Source organism: Cryptomeria japonica, chromosome 1, assembly GCF_030272615.1.
Source record: "Cryptomeria japonica chromosome 1, Sugi_1.0, whole genome shotgun sequence".
Taxonomy (NCBI): domain Eukaryota; kingdom Viridiplantae; phylum Streptophyta; class Pinopsida; order Cupressales; family Cupressaceae; genus Cryptomeria; species Cryptomeria japonica.
The window spans coordinates 582,945,701-582,961,322 of NC_081405.1; the positions used below are offsets into that span (position 1 = coordinate 582,945,701).

Genomic DNA, 15,622 nt, shown 5'->3' on the forward strand with positions numbered 1-15,622 from the left:
GGTCCTTCGGAGAAGGTTGTTGACCCCGAACCGAACAAATTGCCTCCCGTACAGTACCCTTGTGCTCCCTCGGCACCGTCGGCCGTACCATCACCTTCGGTCGTCTCCCTCCGGTTGTCCTCCGAAATGGACAAATTCTTTAGTAGGTCTCTGGTAGCGTCGATCAAGTTTAGATTTCGCCTTGTTTGTTCCACCAACTCTTCGCGACTTCTTACCCTACGATGGTGGTATTCAAGCGAACTATAGAGGTCGCCTTCGGCACCCTCCGTGACTCCTAGGTTCCCTTCGGGCAACCCTACGACAGTGTAGAGAGTGTACTTCTCTCCGTCTATCTCTGCCTCTGCAACCTCTATGACACCTCCTGGGTTCCCTTCGAGCAAACCCTCGGCAAGCTGCCTTAGCCTACGCCTTCGCTCTACTTGCTGCTCCAGAATCAAGGCCCTCTGCGCGACCTCCCACTCGTCCGTTTCTGTTTTGTTTTGTTTTTTTTTCTATCTTTATTTAATACATTGGGCATAAATCACTTCCGTACATAGCAAGCGCACGCCATGTACACAAAAAAAACTTTTATTATTTTTCCTTTCGGCCACAATTTATCTCAACATTGTGTCGGGATTATTATAGGGTTCAATTTCCCCTTCGCCTCTTGCCATCACGCTCTGCGTCCCACGACGATTGTTCCATTTGCGCGTCGTCGACCTCTGGGTTAATCTCACCGACGGGTAGGCCCATCATGTCCATGCACCATCCGCATCTTCCGTTCCCGAGTACGTCTAGGCAACGGCGCCAAATGTTTGCCCTCACGGGTGAATTACTTAAAGCACACAGATAAAACACGTAATGCAGAATAATAATGCCATAGATATCAGATGCAATATATCAGATGTTATTCCATTCATAAGTCCGTTACAAGTTACATTCCGAAGTATATAAGGATATCGAGGGGGTGCGAGCGCCACCGTCGCACCGCAACTACCACCCCTTGGTTGCCAACTAACCAAAACAATTACATATAATTAACTAGTCGTATTTGCGTATACAATAATGCCGCCAACACCATGACCCTCTATCCATACCCTGTTAGCCTACAAGGGTCTAGGAAATAAGCTAACTCATCAACTCTAAAGCCCCTGACTAGGATGGGGACATCACAAAAATGGCAGAACCTAAGAAGGGATAGTGAGAGAAAAACATCTCCTCAATGTCCCTTTAGGCACTACTTGTGTAGGATCATCCGCAAGATGACCATACAATACAAGGGATGTCCCTAGAGATGTTCCCCTCTACAAGGGCTTTCTCCACACTTTGAAATTTCTTTTAAAAAGCTCATTTTAAGTCACCATTAAGCTCTAAAAAAATTATTTTCATAAACATTTAGGATTTTTTGAATCTTGACTACTATTTCTTAGGAAACAGGTGAAGCAAAAACAAAAAAGAAAATAAATATAAATAATGACAATACTTCACTTCAACTACATAGCCCTTGCCTTCAACTCCCATGCCATGTAATGTGAAGCCACTCCTCTATAATTGTAATGGACTGCCCTGTGCTAACTTTTCCCCCTTCTTAAGTAAATAACTTTAACCCAATCAACACTCAGACTTTAAGACAAACAGTTGGCTTGCATTAGCTAGTCGAGGTTTTCAGTCTTCCAGTTGACTGAAACTATTTGTTTGTATGTTAAACCAACACTCACATAACACATTGAGAGGGAACGCAAGGAATATTGTCACAATAGAAAACAAAATATTGAAAACCACTCCTCAAAAAACATTTTTTGCAATCTCCAGGTCTGATACAAAAAGTAAATGTCTGATTTTCAGAATTAATGGTGTACAATATCATTTAAGAGAGGGCTGAGACACATACCCCCAATGTTGCAGGATTTATCCATGTTGTCAGTGTGTCAAAACAGTCCATTCATACTCAAAACGACACATATTCCAATCTGCAGTCAAAGATGGTCTGGTACAAGAGTACGGCCAGCTGAATGTATAGCCAGCTCTTGGAAATATCCTCCACATTCAGCTTCCAATACAATAGCAGCTTCAGGTGTGTACATTCAGATGGGGAAATCAGTACCAAGAACGATACTTACAGCGGACTGAGTGTGCCCTTGACAGCAAGTATGGCCCAGTCAAGGCAAGAGTACGGCCAAAGAAAAAGAAGAACTGTCCAGCAAGTCTGGAACTGCATCCAAACACTAAATACACCTTCCAAAACGATTTTCCCAGCCTCAAAAATGTTGGCGAATCAACTCCCAATCAACCTGTGACAACAGTTTAAGCACATTCTGTGTTGCCAGAATGGAACACCACATACTCTCCAGACTATGTCTTACCATAGCGTGGAAAGTGTAGTTCATGAGGGTGTACGTCCCCACAAACCATGAAAAAACTCCTGCAAAACACAGGAAATTTCTCCAACCAAAACCCATAAATCACATATTCAACCAAGCATGCCCAAATCGTACCATTCAGCCACTTAAATAGCCTCTCAAGAGCTCGATTCCCAAGGCACCAGAAATGTGGGATAATGCATTAAAAGTTATATTTTAATATTATCCTCCTTGAAGTGGGCACCAAGTCTCTACATAGAAGGGGACTTTTAATTCTTTCTTTTAACTATAGTCCTACATTAAATAATGCATTAAAGTTAAACATTTAAATTTAGTTTTAATAACTTCTAACTTTATTGCCCAAACAAGTAGCTCATTAAGATTTGTAATCCAGGTGAAAAATTAAAATCACCAAAATGCTGACATTTCAAAATGCATCAAATATTCCAAGTCACTGAGCCACTGCTGACTTACTATTAATAGTAAGTATCTGGAAACCCCATCAAATCTACTATAATTCTGCTCATAGATCTGCTCGTAAATCTGCAATAATCTTGCTCCTAGATCTGCTATAATTCCTTCACAAAATCTGCCTTTGAATGATCTTTTTTTATGTTCTCTTCAGCTGGTATAGATATGATATATCTCTTTATCTTTGTAATCCAGGTGAAAAATTAAAATCACCAAAATGCTGACATTTCAAAATGCATCAAATATTCCAAGTCACTGAGCGACTGCTGACTTACTATTAATAGTAAGTATCTGGAAACCCCATCAAATCAACTCCGATTGGCCTGAAACTGGAATTGCCTAGGCCGAATCCCTCTCTGATCCCTGTAAAGTCTTGGTTAGCCCTTGAAATCATGGCAAGATGAGCTAACGACACATCATCACATGACTAGTTAAAAGGGGGACATTACAATAATCTTTATGTCATCTTCTTCATTTAGTCTTGGTTTCAAAAAAGAAAAAATCAAACCAAACATATCTTTTACTAAATATATGTTTGTTTACCTCATTAATGATGGGATCCAATGTTTTCAAGCTCAGTGGTCTCATCCAACGAATGATTTTCTTAGGTTTAATTTTGAGGGATCTATGGCAATCCAAATGAAGCTAGTGCTAGGGTCTTGGTTCATGACTCTCTGATGAACACAAGCTTATACTAAGAGGGCGGGAGGGGCAAGGGAGTGAGATACATGGGGGGGGGAACCACAGCAAAAATATTTGCTTATATAAATACTTCTCTTACAAACATTGCATGCACCAACCTATTAGAGACACCAATCCCCACTATCTTTGTAGGCACCAACCCACTGGATACACCAATCCCCACAACTAAGCACCAACTTATTAAGAGATGCCAATCTCTTCCAATGAGAGAAAACAACCTCTAACAAAATAATTTTTCTCCAAAATCTACTATAGATCTACTCACAAATCTACTATAATTCTGCTCATAGATCTGCTCGTAAATCTGCAATAATCTTGCTCCTAGATCTGCTATAATTCCTTCACAAAATCTGCCTTTGAATGATCTTTTTTTATGTTCTCTTCAGCTGGTATAGATATGATATATCTCTTTATCTTTGACCCTCATATTCTCCACACCTCACAAACTATATTTTATATCTTCATGAAGGAGGGTTGTTGGTTTTCAGTGTTCACACATCGCCCCATTGCAAATGGGGACCTGTTGGTGTGTGTTTTATGCACGTGCAACTCAAAATAAAATACCCAAAGATATCCTATTCTCTCTTGATCAAAATCTTCTATGTGATAAACAGACGGACCGTGTGATCACAAAGACGACTCCAAGGTTCTAGATTCATGCGGATAGTCTCAATTGGTTCGTTGTGATATGCAGGTAATCTCAAGGGCGACTTACACAATTGTTTGGGGAGTGAATCAATCAAAGGATTTTGTTGATTGCCGACACTTGTAACTTTCTCCTTTTTATAATAATTTGGCAATAACTAAATAATTTTGCTGACACTTGTTACTCCTCCAGAAGAGGTATCCTTGAAAGGGAAAGAGAAGCATCAAGTGCAAAAATCTAGGTTATTGATCCTGAGGATGAACAACAAGAGGAGAACACCCCAGAATCTCCCATTAATTTGAGCTTTGATTCTCCTCACACGGCCACTCCCCAAATGTCTTTGGATGTCCCTGTGTCTCCAATAGACACATGTTGATTCTTTTTCTACGGTTCATGTTGTTCATGTTGTGCCAAGTGTATCCATCTGCACTGTTGTTGCATCATCAGCATCAGAATTATCTATGGATACCTCACATGACAACTCGAAGAATGTTTTTGATGCAAATCCTTCATATGCCATCCTATCAAGTACGTCACTTCCTGAGATTGACAAGTCTGTTGTAAGCTTCAATAGGTTCATGTTTGAAGCCTGTCATAATATGTCATCCAAGCAAACACTTGTTGCTGTTCAAACCGAGGCCCCTCCCCTAGAATGACAACTATAGTATAGACATAAAATTTCTACTCAAACTACAGTTGTTGTTACTGAGGCAAGCTCGTTAGATTTGCCACCATGGTTGAGCTCAATCACTCCTAAGAGGAAGAAGCAGGAAATTTCTCTTGGTGTGTTTGACTTTTAGCAACTTAGAAAATCCAAGCCAAAGGCTGCCAAGAAAGCCAAAACAGATTCACGAGTGATTGTAGATAGTAACAAGATGAAGAAGTATGCAGAGGTGGCAAAACCTCTTACAAAAAAGCCACAAGGGGAAATGCAGCTATCTGACTACAGGTTCACGAGAGTGGAGCTAGGAAAACAGACGCATGTCGGAATGATGCATGATGCTCAAGACTCTGTAGCCTCATTGGTTCAGAATTATGATGAACTCTTAGCAAAGAAGGATATACTCAAGGAGAAGAATGTACAACTCATTTCAGTGATCCAAACGATCACTAAATCTTCAGAAAAGATTGATCCCTTGACTTCTTCCACTTCTAAGGAATCCATCAAACAGGTTGAAAGAGTTGCGCAAAAGGCAAAGGCTACTGATTCTTGGGTATAGATCAACTGGCAGATCAAAGTACTCAAGTGGTGAAGAAAGTTTTACAGGTGTTGGTCAATGTGAGAGCAGCAAAGATGAAGCTAAACCAGACTTTTGAAGCTTTAAAGCAAAGTTTGGAATCTATTGAAAAGGATTTGAAAATTTGGCATGAGATGGATCAAGTGAAGTTAGAAATCCTGTGCAACAACAATGTGATACCAACTAGAGAAAGGTACATTGAATTTGAAGAGCTTACGATCAATAAGTCATTAGTTGTTAAGGACCTAATTAAAGATGTAGAAGCCACTCTAGAAATAGGTGTTGAAGTAGAGCAGGATATTATTTCTAGTTTTAAGAAAATGTCCTCCAAGATAGTAAGTCGGGATGAAGAGTTGCTTCCTGAAAAATGTAATACTTTCTGAGTTGGTGTCAAGGCTTCATCAGGAGCTTGAATCTGAACAGTTTACAATGGCTTCAATCAATAAATTTGTGAATTGCCAAGTCTTTCTTGATAAGATACAATCTATTCTTGAGGAACATGGAGTAGCAATAGTAAGATATTTCGATGTCATCATCAAAACTATTGTTGTTGCAAGAAATATAGTGGGTCCAAATCCTGATTAATTGTAGGAGTCAATTCGCAATTCCAAGATTTCATGGCCAGAAATAGAGAGGGACAAGAAGTGTCTCCTGACACTTAAATCATGTTTTTGTTTTGTTGTAGGATGTATTTTCCTTTTTGACAAATTACATGTAATATCAAAACTTGTAATTACAAGTAGCCACATTACTTGTAATTTGTAATTACATGTAAACAAATTACAAGTTGAAAGACAATAGGACTGTAATTTGGAATAAGTCATAGTTAGTTGTGGAATAAGTCCTGTTAGTTAGACCTCTCCCACTTTTTGCTCTTAGCTCCTCTCCTATATATATTGGAGAGTGCTCAATGTAATATCTATCTTTTTGGCAAGCAAGAAAACTCTACAGAAATTTACAGCGATAAAAACTTTGTGTTTTATACTTGTAAATTTGATTCTCAACAATATAAGGAGAGCACTTGAGTTTTCAAACTTTGTGTTGATACTTTGTTCATATAACCATTGTGTTCTCATGTCATAGTGATATATTTTTCTGCATATACTTGAGATTCTAGTAAGGTTGTTGGAAAAAGCTTTAATCTGACTTCTTGCAGACTTTGTGCTGCAAATATTGAAGGTTAAATTAGCATAGTTAAGTGTCCATGAAAAGAAGAAGCTACAAGATTTTGTGCTTGTAACTAATATTGTTCATTACAGTTTAGAAGTGCATTAAATTGACAGACTTTGAACTGTTGTATGTTGTAGGTTGTTACTATTATAATCATCTTGAAAGGTTGATAGGACAATAGAAGAGTTGAAGACTTTGGGCTTCTATTTCTATTTTCCCGTCCCGGGGAAGCGACGGAAGACTTTGTGCTTTTATGGAAACTTCGCTTCTTATTGTATAAGCATTTTTGTAATTGTCAAAATTTCTTGAAAGTCTCTAAATTTGTAGCTCTAAGTTGTAGTTTCTTTTCTAAAAAAACAAGAAAAGAGTCATCTTTTTGAAAAAGAGAAAAGGATGTTGACCCACCCAAGTTAAATTAGTATTTATAGGTTTAGTTAATTCGTAATAGTTAGAAGTAGGAAAGGGGGAGCCTTCCCTTAGAATTTGGAGAGTTTTTAACTCACACGTTGTGGCTGAAACCATAATTTTGCACACCTTCCCAAGTGTACAAAATTTTCAACCAATGATGCTCATCATGAGTTGGAGATTCTACATGTTTTTTGTTTGAGGGACCATACTATTAAGCCAATTCGCTCACTGCCTTGGACAAATGTGCATCTGAAGGATGATAGCGTGGATTTACCAATCATCAAAGGGCATTTGCACAAAAAGTGGACACTAGAGCGAGTTGAGGACATTTGCACATAAAGTGGACACCAGTAAGAGTTGAGGACACTTGCATGTGTGGAGCACTAGAGCGCACCACACTAATGTCCTGACAGGATGCTTGGATCCTTCATTTGCACCCCTATTCAGCTTGCTTGTCTAATAGTGTTTCTGAAAGATCGAAGGGTTAGTTTGACCTCATTGAAGGTGCCTTTCACAATTCGTAGCATCGAGGGAACTCCAAGGTGTCTCTAAGGTGTTTAGAGTGAGTTCGGGTGATGTTGATGGCGTTTGGGTGTGAGTCGATGCTTGTCGGAGCCCATCGATGACACCTAGGACCTAGTAGAAAGTCCTATTTGCCAAGTTGACACTTGTAACTTCTAGGAGGGTCTTGTGTGAGTCTAATCACCTTGTTGACCATGCCTTATGTGTTTGGAGACCTATTCATGTGCTCAATTGGTGTTTAGAATGTTTAAGTCTTTCGCATGTGCGTTGTCGCATGTCAGCAAGTTGTCATAAGTTCAAGATTTGGGCTATAGTTCTTCTATGAGATGCATATGTTAATCTTAAATGTTTCAAAAAAAATTATTCCATGCATTCTTATGTGTATTTAGCGCATATCCTTGGGGGCTCCTTGGGGGAGCATTACACAAGACATATAGCACACCATACCCCTATTATGTGGCAAAGGTGCCCATGAACCCTAGTAGAGGAACCTTTGTACTCTTTTTAGGCACTCATGACATACCCGTTTGTAACCTCCAAAACCTTGAATTTTGTCAAGAATGGTAACATATTTCCACAATCATTTGATCCACTTGTTATTGTTTTCTTCAATATCAAACAATAATAATGCCATGATTAATCTCCCCTAAATAATAAAAGTTTAAACACAACTAATTATAAATTGATTTAACAATCTAATTTTAATAATCTATAATATACAATATTTATTATTTTAATTTCAAAAAAAAAACCAAGGACCTACAATTAATTTAATGAAATCATTCATTTTTTATTTTATTTATTACCCAAGGGTATACCCACATCTTATCCCAGCATTCCCACTAGACGTTGCCTTGGGCTTATTTTTTGATCCCGAGTTGGTTTGCCAATGGGGCACGATGAGGCGAAACTAGTCCCTTGAGGATGGGTACAACAACCCGTATACCATGCCCATTGAGTTAGCTCGGCCAGCAAGAGTTTAACATTGAACCTACATGGGAAGAACCCAAATCCTTAGCACAACCTTACCAAACACTCAAAATACAAGGTTACCCCCGAAATATTTCATATTTAAATCTAAATAAAAATTTAATTAATTAATATATATTTAGATATATTAAAAAATTTAAATTTTAGATTCTCAATTTTAGAGCTCCCGAGCATTTCTAATGCGGCACGGGCTAGGGTTTCTCGGCCCTAGTCATGGCTCCAACAATCCAACCACTACAATGAAACAAGTTGATCAAGGCTACTTCCAGCATGCGTGAGGTTTGGGTGACTCTTATTCGACTATAGGCAATCTCTATCTCTTTCTCACGCAATTTCTCTTTGGGTTTTGTCAAGCAAGAATTTTAAATGGCAAGGAGATGGAGGCCATGACCAGGGCCCGACTAACCTTTTAGAATGGAAGCTTCAAATGGAGTTGGGAGGAAACAAGAAGACACATGCACGGAACAAATAGGCTACCTCCATTTTTTACTAGTGTGAATAAGATTCCAACCAGACAAAGGTTCGTTGGGGCTACTCTATGAGAGAATGGGTGTTTCCCAACTAGGGCACAAAGGCAACAGCAAAACTAGCCATATGGGCGTTAGAGGATTCGGCCAACCAATTTAGTTGATAATAGAAGGATGGAGTTTGCTCCTCTACAAATGCCAAAGAGTAAAGCAATAGTCATTCCCACCAAGATCCTTGCCAAAAATGGAGACAAATTGAAGGAGAGAGCCTTTTACGTCAAATGGGCTAGGGTTGGAGTATCTCAAAAGGATATTTAAGGCTAGTGGGAGGAAAGCTAGAGCAAAGATATCAAAGTGAGACCCATTGCAAATGATTACTGTTTGGTAGAATGCATTTGAAAAGATCAAAAAATAGAAATCATGAACGAAGGGCCTATGATGATGGAGAAGGTAGGATTTTTTGTGAAAGACTGGGAACCAAATTTTGATCGCCATGCTCGGAAATTAGGCATAACACTGATGTGGGTAAGTGTCAAAAACTTGCCCACAGAATATTGGTGTGAAGATATACTATGCATAATAGGGGAGGAATTAGGGAGATTTGTTAAAACAAATAGAGGAATGGGGAAAGAAATAGGGATGACAAATGCCAAAGTTCGTGTGCTAATTGACATGGAAAGTGGTTGTTGGGAGGAGTTGGAAATCATAACAAAAACATGGGTATAGATACAGAAGGTAGAAATTGAGTATCCAAGGATTAAAATGGCCAAAAAAAGAGTCAATACTCCAAAAACTAAAGCAACCTCAAACCAAAAGAGAAACAAAGGCTTAGAAGGGAAAGGCAAAAATATTGTAGCAAAGGAGAAGTATGCTAGAGAAACTTCCAATGCATATAGGTTTGGAGTAGGAGATGACCATGAAGAGTGTAACAAGACTGAATTATTTAGGAGAGGAACAGAGATTAGGGAACACAGAGCGAGCCTTAGCAAGGACAAAGATACTCCAAAGGCAACGGATTTAGAGGAGGTCAATACAGCAAACAAAGTCCCTTGTTGGAGCAGGGTTTGTTTGACGCCCTCACAACTCCCTGCTAGGCAAATGACAAGATTGTAAGAGCCATGGGGGGTAAGGAAGATTTGAGAGAAGAATATATAGGCTAATGTAGAGGTTGACACCAAGAAACTGAAAATGAATTTGATATTAGAATCCAATCACCGACACTAAGAGATTAATAAAGCTACCCTTAAAATTGCTCGTGATTTATTTGGGGATCCCGAGTTTCAAGATGATGTTTTTGGAACCAATTTTGAGGATAATGAGCGGCTTACAATAGAAGAGACTTTTGAGGATGTTTGTCAAGAAGAATTGGTAAGACTGATTGGGGATGGAGTTGTAGATACAAACCAAAAGGAAGAATCTACTAAAAAGTCAAACAAATTTCAAGAAAAACTGGGGGTTCCTCTCAAGAAAGCAACATGAGTGGAACCGGATTGTGGGGAGAGAAAGAAGATTGGGAGGAAATCTAATCAAGAAAAATGCAACATAGATGGAGATGTAGAAGGCCAAGTAAAGATAACAAGAATACTAAGATCAAGAAAGGGAAACACCCTTCCCAAGGGACAATGAAGCTCCTTTTGTGAAATGTTAGGGCTTAAATGCCCCTAACAAACAAAGGGTGGTCAAAAGCCACCTGGAGAGTGCGAAGGCCGATATTTTTCTTTTGCAAGACACGAAATTGTCTATAGCAGAAGGGGAACAACTCGAGAGGAGATTCAAATTGGTAGGGAGAGAGGGTACAAGCGAATGGGACCTTTAAAAGTTTAGTACCTCTTTGGAGACCTCAAACAATGATAGAGGAAAGAGAAGCTAAAGGCAAACAATGGGTTGAGCTGCAAGGTAAAGAGCCTCATTTCTAATCTTCAATTTTTGCTAACCAATGTGTATGACCCAATGGATTGCATTAGCAAACGAGCTACATGAGCAGAAATAGAAAATTTCCTTACAACTTGGCTCAACAATTTTCATGTTTTGGGAGGAGATTTTAATGCCATCCTAAGGAGCAGCAATAAGAGAGGAGGGATAAAGAGAAGACTTCAGTCCCCATCTAATTTTGACAACTGCGTGGATAGGTGTCAATTAATGGAGATAGCAACAAGCAACGGAACATATACATGGACCAATAGAAAGTTGGGTTTTAGTAACATATCAGAAAAATTGGACAAGTGGGTTTTTGAAACCAAGTGTGGTTTGAAAAGTGTTGTAGAGAAATCGACCAAGTTGATCAAGCCCAATTATTTTCAGGGAAGGTTTTTTTGTAAGGTGGATTATAATAACTTCCTCATAGAAGAAGAAAGAGCAAATACTCAAGTAGTCAAGGAATTCCTATTAGAAAAGACCAAACCAAAGACTCAACATGGAGACAAGCTCAAGCAAAGAGAGCTTGAAAGCTGTTGAATTTTAGACTTTCAGATTTAACCTATACTCAGAAAACTGAAGTTAATTACTAAATCAATATATTTGTTGTTTAGTTTAATTACTTTCAGAATTAGACATAAACATAAATTGAACAAAATGAACACACCACACAAATACCCTAGGAAAACCTCCTAGGAGGAAAAACCCAGCCAACAGATCTTCAGATCTGACTATGAATTATATCCAATTGTAACAGTACATTACTTAGCTGGTAGCTTTGATGTGGCACACCAATTTGTCTAAGCCTTTCACACAGCAATACACCTCTTGAATCTGTTTTGCATATAACAGCAAGATGACCTTCAGATGAGCAGATCTAGAAATTGTCTTTGGTTTCACATATGTCTTGCAATTTGCATCTTCTATTGAAGTTCACCCTTGTATTAACAATCGCCTCAATGCACACTTCCTTCACTTCACATTTAGAATTCTTTCTTTCTAATTTTCGCACTTGCAGAATGATTATCGCATGTGATATCATAATGTTAATGAGGTCAAGTAGTTGTTTATTTATATGAGGCAAGAGGACCTATTTGAGGTCGGCTTGGTGTTGATCCCTTTTATTTGTTTTATTACTTTATAGGGTCGGCCCTATTAGAGGGAACACGTTTCCCTTTAGTGTGGCGTGTGAGAAGGGAGAGAAGGGCCCAGCCCTTGGCGGATTCCAATGTTGCCTTAAGGCAATTGGAATCCGCATTCTACCTAGTTACAATCAACAAAGCAACCAATGCAATGTACAGATACTTAAGGAAACAAGAAGGGTTGAGGATTTAGATATGTCAAATAGTATTGCAAGAATAGAGGAAGATACTAGACAAACCTTCGGATCTTACCATTAGAGTCACATCAAGCCCCACAACTAGATATGGTTGCTCCCTCTCCTACTCAAAATTATAAGAAGCAAACGCTGACAAATTTTATAAGTAATAGGTCTGAAGATCCAATGCACCATTTTAAAGATGTATAAGCATTTGGGTTCCCGAATGACAAATAGATGAATACCATCAATTTCACTCATTTCCAGCCACACTCAAAGAAGTGGCTATTGACTAGTAATCAGGTTTATCAATGCACAATCAACCAACAAGAGAACTTGGGATAAACTGCACAAGGTGTCTGAGAAAGAATTCTACTTTATTTGTCATGACAATAAAATTTATAACACCTAACAAGGAATACATGAAACTTGTCCAAGCATATATTGTGGGCTAGAAGGATGGCTACAGAAAATGAAAAAAGAGAGTTCCTAATGGTTTGAAATAGTGATGGTGGCGAAATAAGGCATATGATATAATAATCTCTATTGTGGGCTTGAAGGATGGCTACATAAAATGAAAAAAAAAGTTCCTAATGGTTTGAAATAGTGATAGTGGTGAAATAAAGCATATTGATATAATAATCTCATGAAACATTGAAACTGAAAACAAAACATTCTAATGCTCTAGGAGAAGTGAAGAATAATAAAAATGAAACAGGATGTATAGAAGCTCTAACACGAGGCATGCTCCAGATGATGGAGGAGATCAAGGAGGATACCGGGTAGAAGGGAAAAAAAACCTACAGTACACCAACTGTAAGATAGAACCATATGAAGGAAAACTGTCAAAAGAACATTTATGCAGGAATTACCAAGTAAAAAGGCATTTTACCAATATAATTTGAAGAACAAGGGCGCGCGAGTGTGCTTCACCCAGGCAGAGTAGTCAGCCCCACCAACAACACCTCCACAGCCAACAAGCAATAAAAGTGCATTTCCTCGTGATTTTCACAATCAAAATAATGACAATCGACGTCAAAATACCAGTTGTGGGGATCAAAGTTGCCTTCCAACGAGGAGGCTCGAGATCAACCCCTAGGTAACACAAAAACTTAAAATTAGATGAAATATTGCATTCAACGTGATGGGTACAGAGTTAGATGCAAGTAGAAATGGGCTTTCAAACAGAGGCTTAAGTTCAAACCCTAAGAAACATAAAGTCTTGAAATTAGATGAGATTGGAGTCAGTTGCAAACATAATGGGATCTTAAAGCAGCAGCTCAAGTTCAAAAGTTAAGAAACATAGAGCCTTGAAATTCGATGAAACACTGCATGGCTGGTGTAAAGAATGGTGTGAACCCCATCGTGAATTTGTGGAAATTAAACCAAAGGCCATCCCAAAAAAGGACAAATGTAAAATATAAAAAAATAGAAACTGTACTCCCACCAAAGAATCATTCGTAGCAGCTAAGCTGCTAAGCTGAAGGTTGCCCAAAAAAAGCCAATTTAACTTTCAAAAAAAGACAAAAGCTGCACTTTGGCTGTCTTTCTTCTAAATCAATTCCCAATCCAAACTGTTTCCAGCCCAGCATACATTCTCGGTCGGCTTAAACTAATTTAGGGCCATGCCTTCAGACATCTAGCGAGGTTGCATTTAAGGGTAATGGGTAAATGTGAGTTATAATTGCATCTTCAAACTTACCGTATACAGCGTCGCAGTGACCCACAACCTCTCTTAATATTCGCAAAATTAAAATTCTACGAAATTGAAATTTGGATTTCACTTATAAGGTCATACCCTTTCTTCGCGCAGCTGTATATGGCGATTTTTATGCTGTAGCCATATTGGCACTCCCTCGTGATCCATTTTCCTTGAATATGGTTTTGGAGCCATCGCATTGCAAATTGCTCCCTCTTTCAAGCCGTCTGCTTATGAGGTCCAGGTATTGGAAAATAAGGTCAGGCTTGAATTGTCTTTAATGATCTTAAAGCAAGACTGAATACGGCGAGTTCTCGTAGAAAGCTTCTAAAGAATTTCACTGCATATCCTTCGAGAAATAAATCAGGACCACCTGCATTTCTGACCCTATTAATCACGTTGAAGGCGTTTAGGCTACAGTTGTCCTATCATTTCTATCGGTCTTTTTACCGTTTTCCCACTGTTTTATTTCCGGGTTTTCCTCTGCCTCTTCTCGCGATTATCAAGCCTCTTTCACGCTTATGGACGCCTCTTTCCATGGTCTAACAGATTATTAAAGAGAAAGGAGGAGGCACGACTGATTGTTAATATCCAAAGTCCACCCGTAACCAGTGAAATACATCCAAATAGACGAATATATTATTTAATGATCTCAGTTCAGGCTTGAATTGTCTTCAATAATCTCAAAGCAAGACTGAATACGGCGAGTTCTCTTACAAAGCTTTCAAAGAATTTCAATGATTATCCTTCAAGAAATAAATAAGCACCATTGTCTATGCAGTATCCAGTATGCACCCTTGACCTTGTTAATTAATTCATTCAAAATTAAAAACAATATTTTAAAAGAATTGATTTTTGTGTTCTAAAAATATTTTAAACAATTCCTTTTTGAATTCTAAAATTAGCATATTTTATAAAAAATTGTAGGTTTCTATTTAAAATGCAAATTTACTGGAGGACGATATCACTTTTCACAATTGAATTTACTTAATAAAAAATTTACATAAATATATTAAATTTATTTTGTTATAATTATTTTTAAATAATAAAATTTAATTAAAAAATAAAAAATATTAAACTCTACACTATTTCTTAATATTTAAGAATCATTTTTTTTAACAATTTTAATTAAAATCTTTAATTATTATATATAATATTACAAAATTATAATGAATAATATGACTTGCTATTTTGTTGGAAAAAAGTCATTGTTGTGGTTACTTTTGACATCTAGGTTTCTGTAAGTTGAATCTTTGCAGGAATGAATAGTTTCAAGGGCGATGTGTCTCGGTGGGTTTGGACAACAGGATGCTTCTTTTTCATTTGGTGGTAGGGGTGGTTGTCGTGCTAGTGGTTTTGACCCAAACCCTTCATGTCATGGCGTGTGGAATGTCCAAACTTTCAAGGTTAGGAAGAATTTGCTAGTAATTCAAGTACAGCATGCAATTGTGAAATGGGGGTCTGGGCAATATGGAGGGGGTGGGTAAGCAAAGTGAGGTTTTAAGCAAAGAATGGGTTGAGCCATCGGTTGATAGGCCAATGATTTGTCTAGATTGTGAAATAGAAAAAGAAGTGATAGAAAATAAGAAGTTTTTTATTGAGATGGGCTTGATAGGGAGATTTAAGGGCTTTTGCCAAAGTCTTGATAAACTGCATAAATAGATTGCAAAGTTTTGGAGCCCCATTTTAGAGGGGGATGTACAAATTTACGCTAGGGTTCGAGGGTTTTTTGTGCTAG

At 38.2% G+C, this 15,622-nt stretch overlaps 1 protein-coding gene across 2 annotated transcripts in view; it reads right to left on the reverse strand.

Moving 5' to 3' along the window:
- The window catches only part of LOC131028053 (DExH-box ATP-dependent RNA helicase DExH1), a 187,239-nt gene extending 172,585 nt beyond the window's left edge, over positions 1–14,654 (reverse strand). Inside the window, exons 1-2 of one of the 2 annotated variants that reach the window (XM_059220056.1) lie at positions 13,984–14,654; positions 13,078–13,280 (exon numbers count right to left, since the gene is read on the reverse strand). Coding sequence is in view for 1 of the 2 variants with exons in the window: in XM_057958233.2 (XP_057814216.2) it covers positions 13,984–14,079 (96 nt within the window). In the remaining variant the exon portion in view is untranslated. The remainder of the gene's footprint in view (positions 1–13,077; positions 13,281–13,983) is intronic. The other variant, XM_057958233.2, reaches the window with a different exon arrangement.
- Between the last annotated feature and the right edge of the window lie 968 nt (positions 14,655–15,622).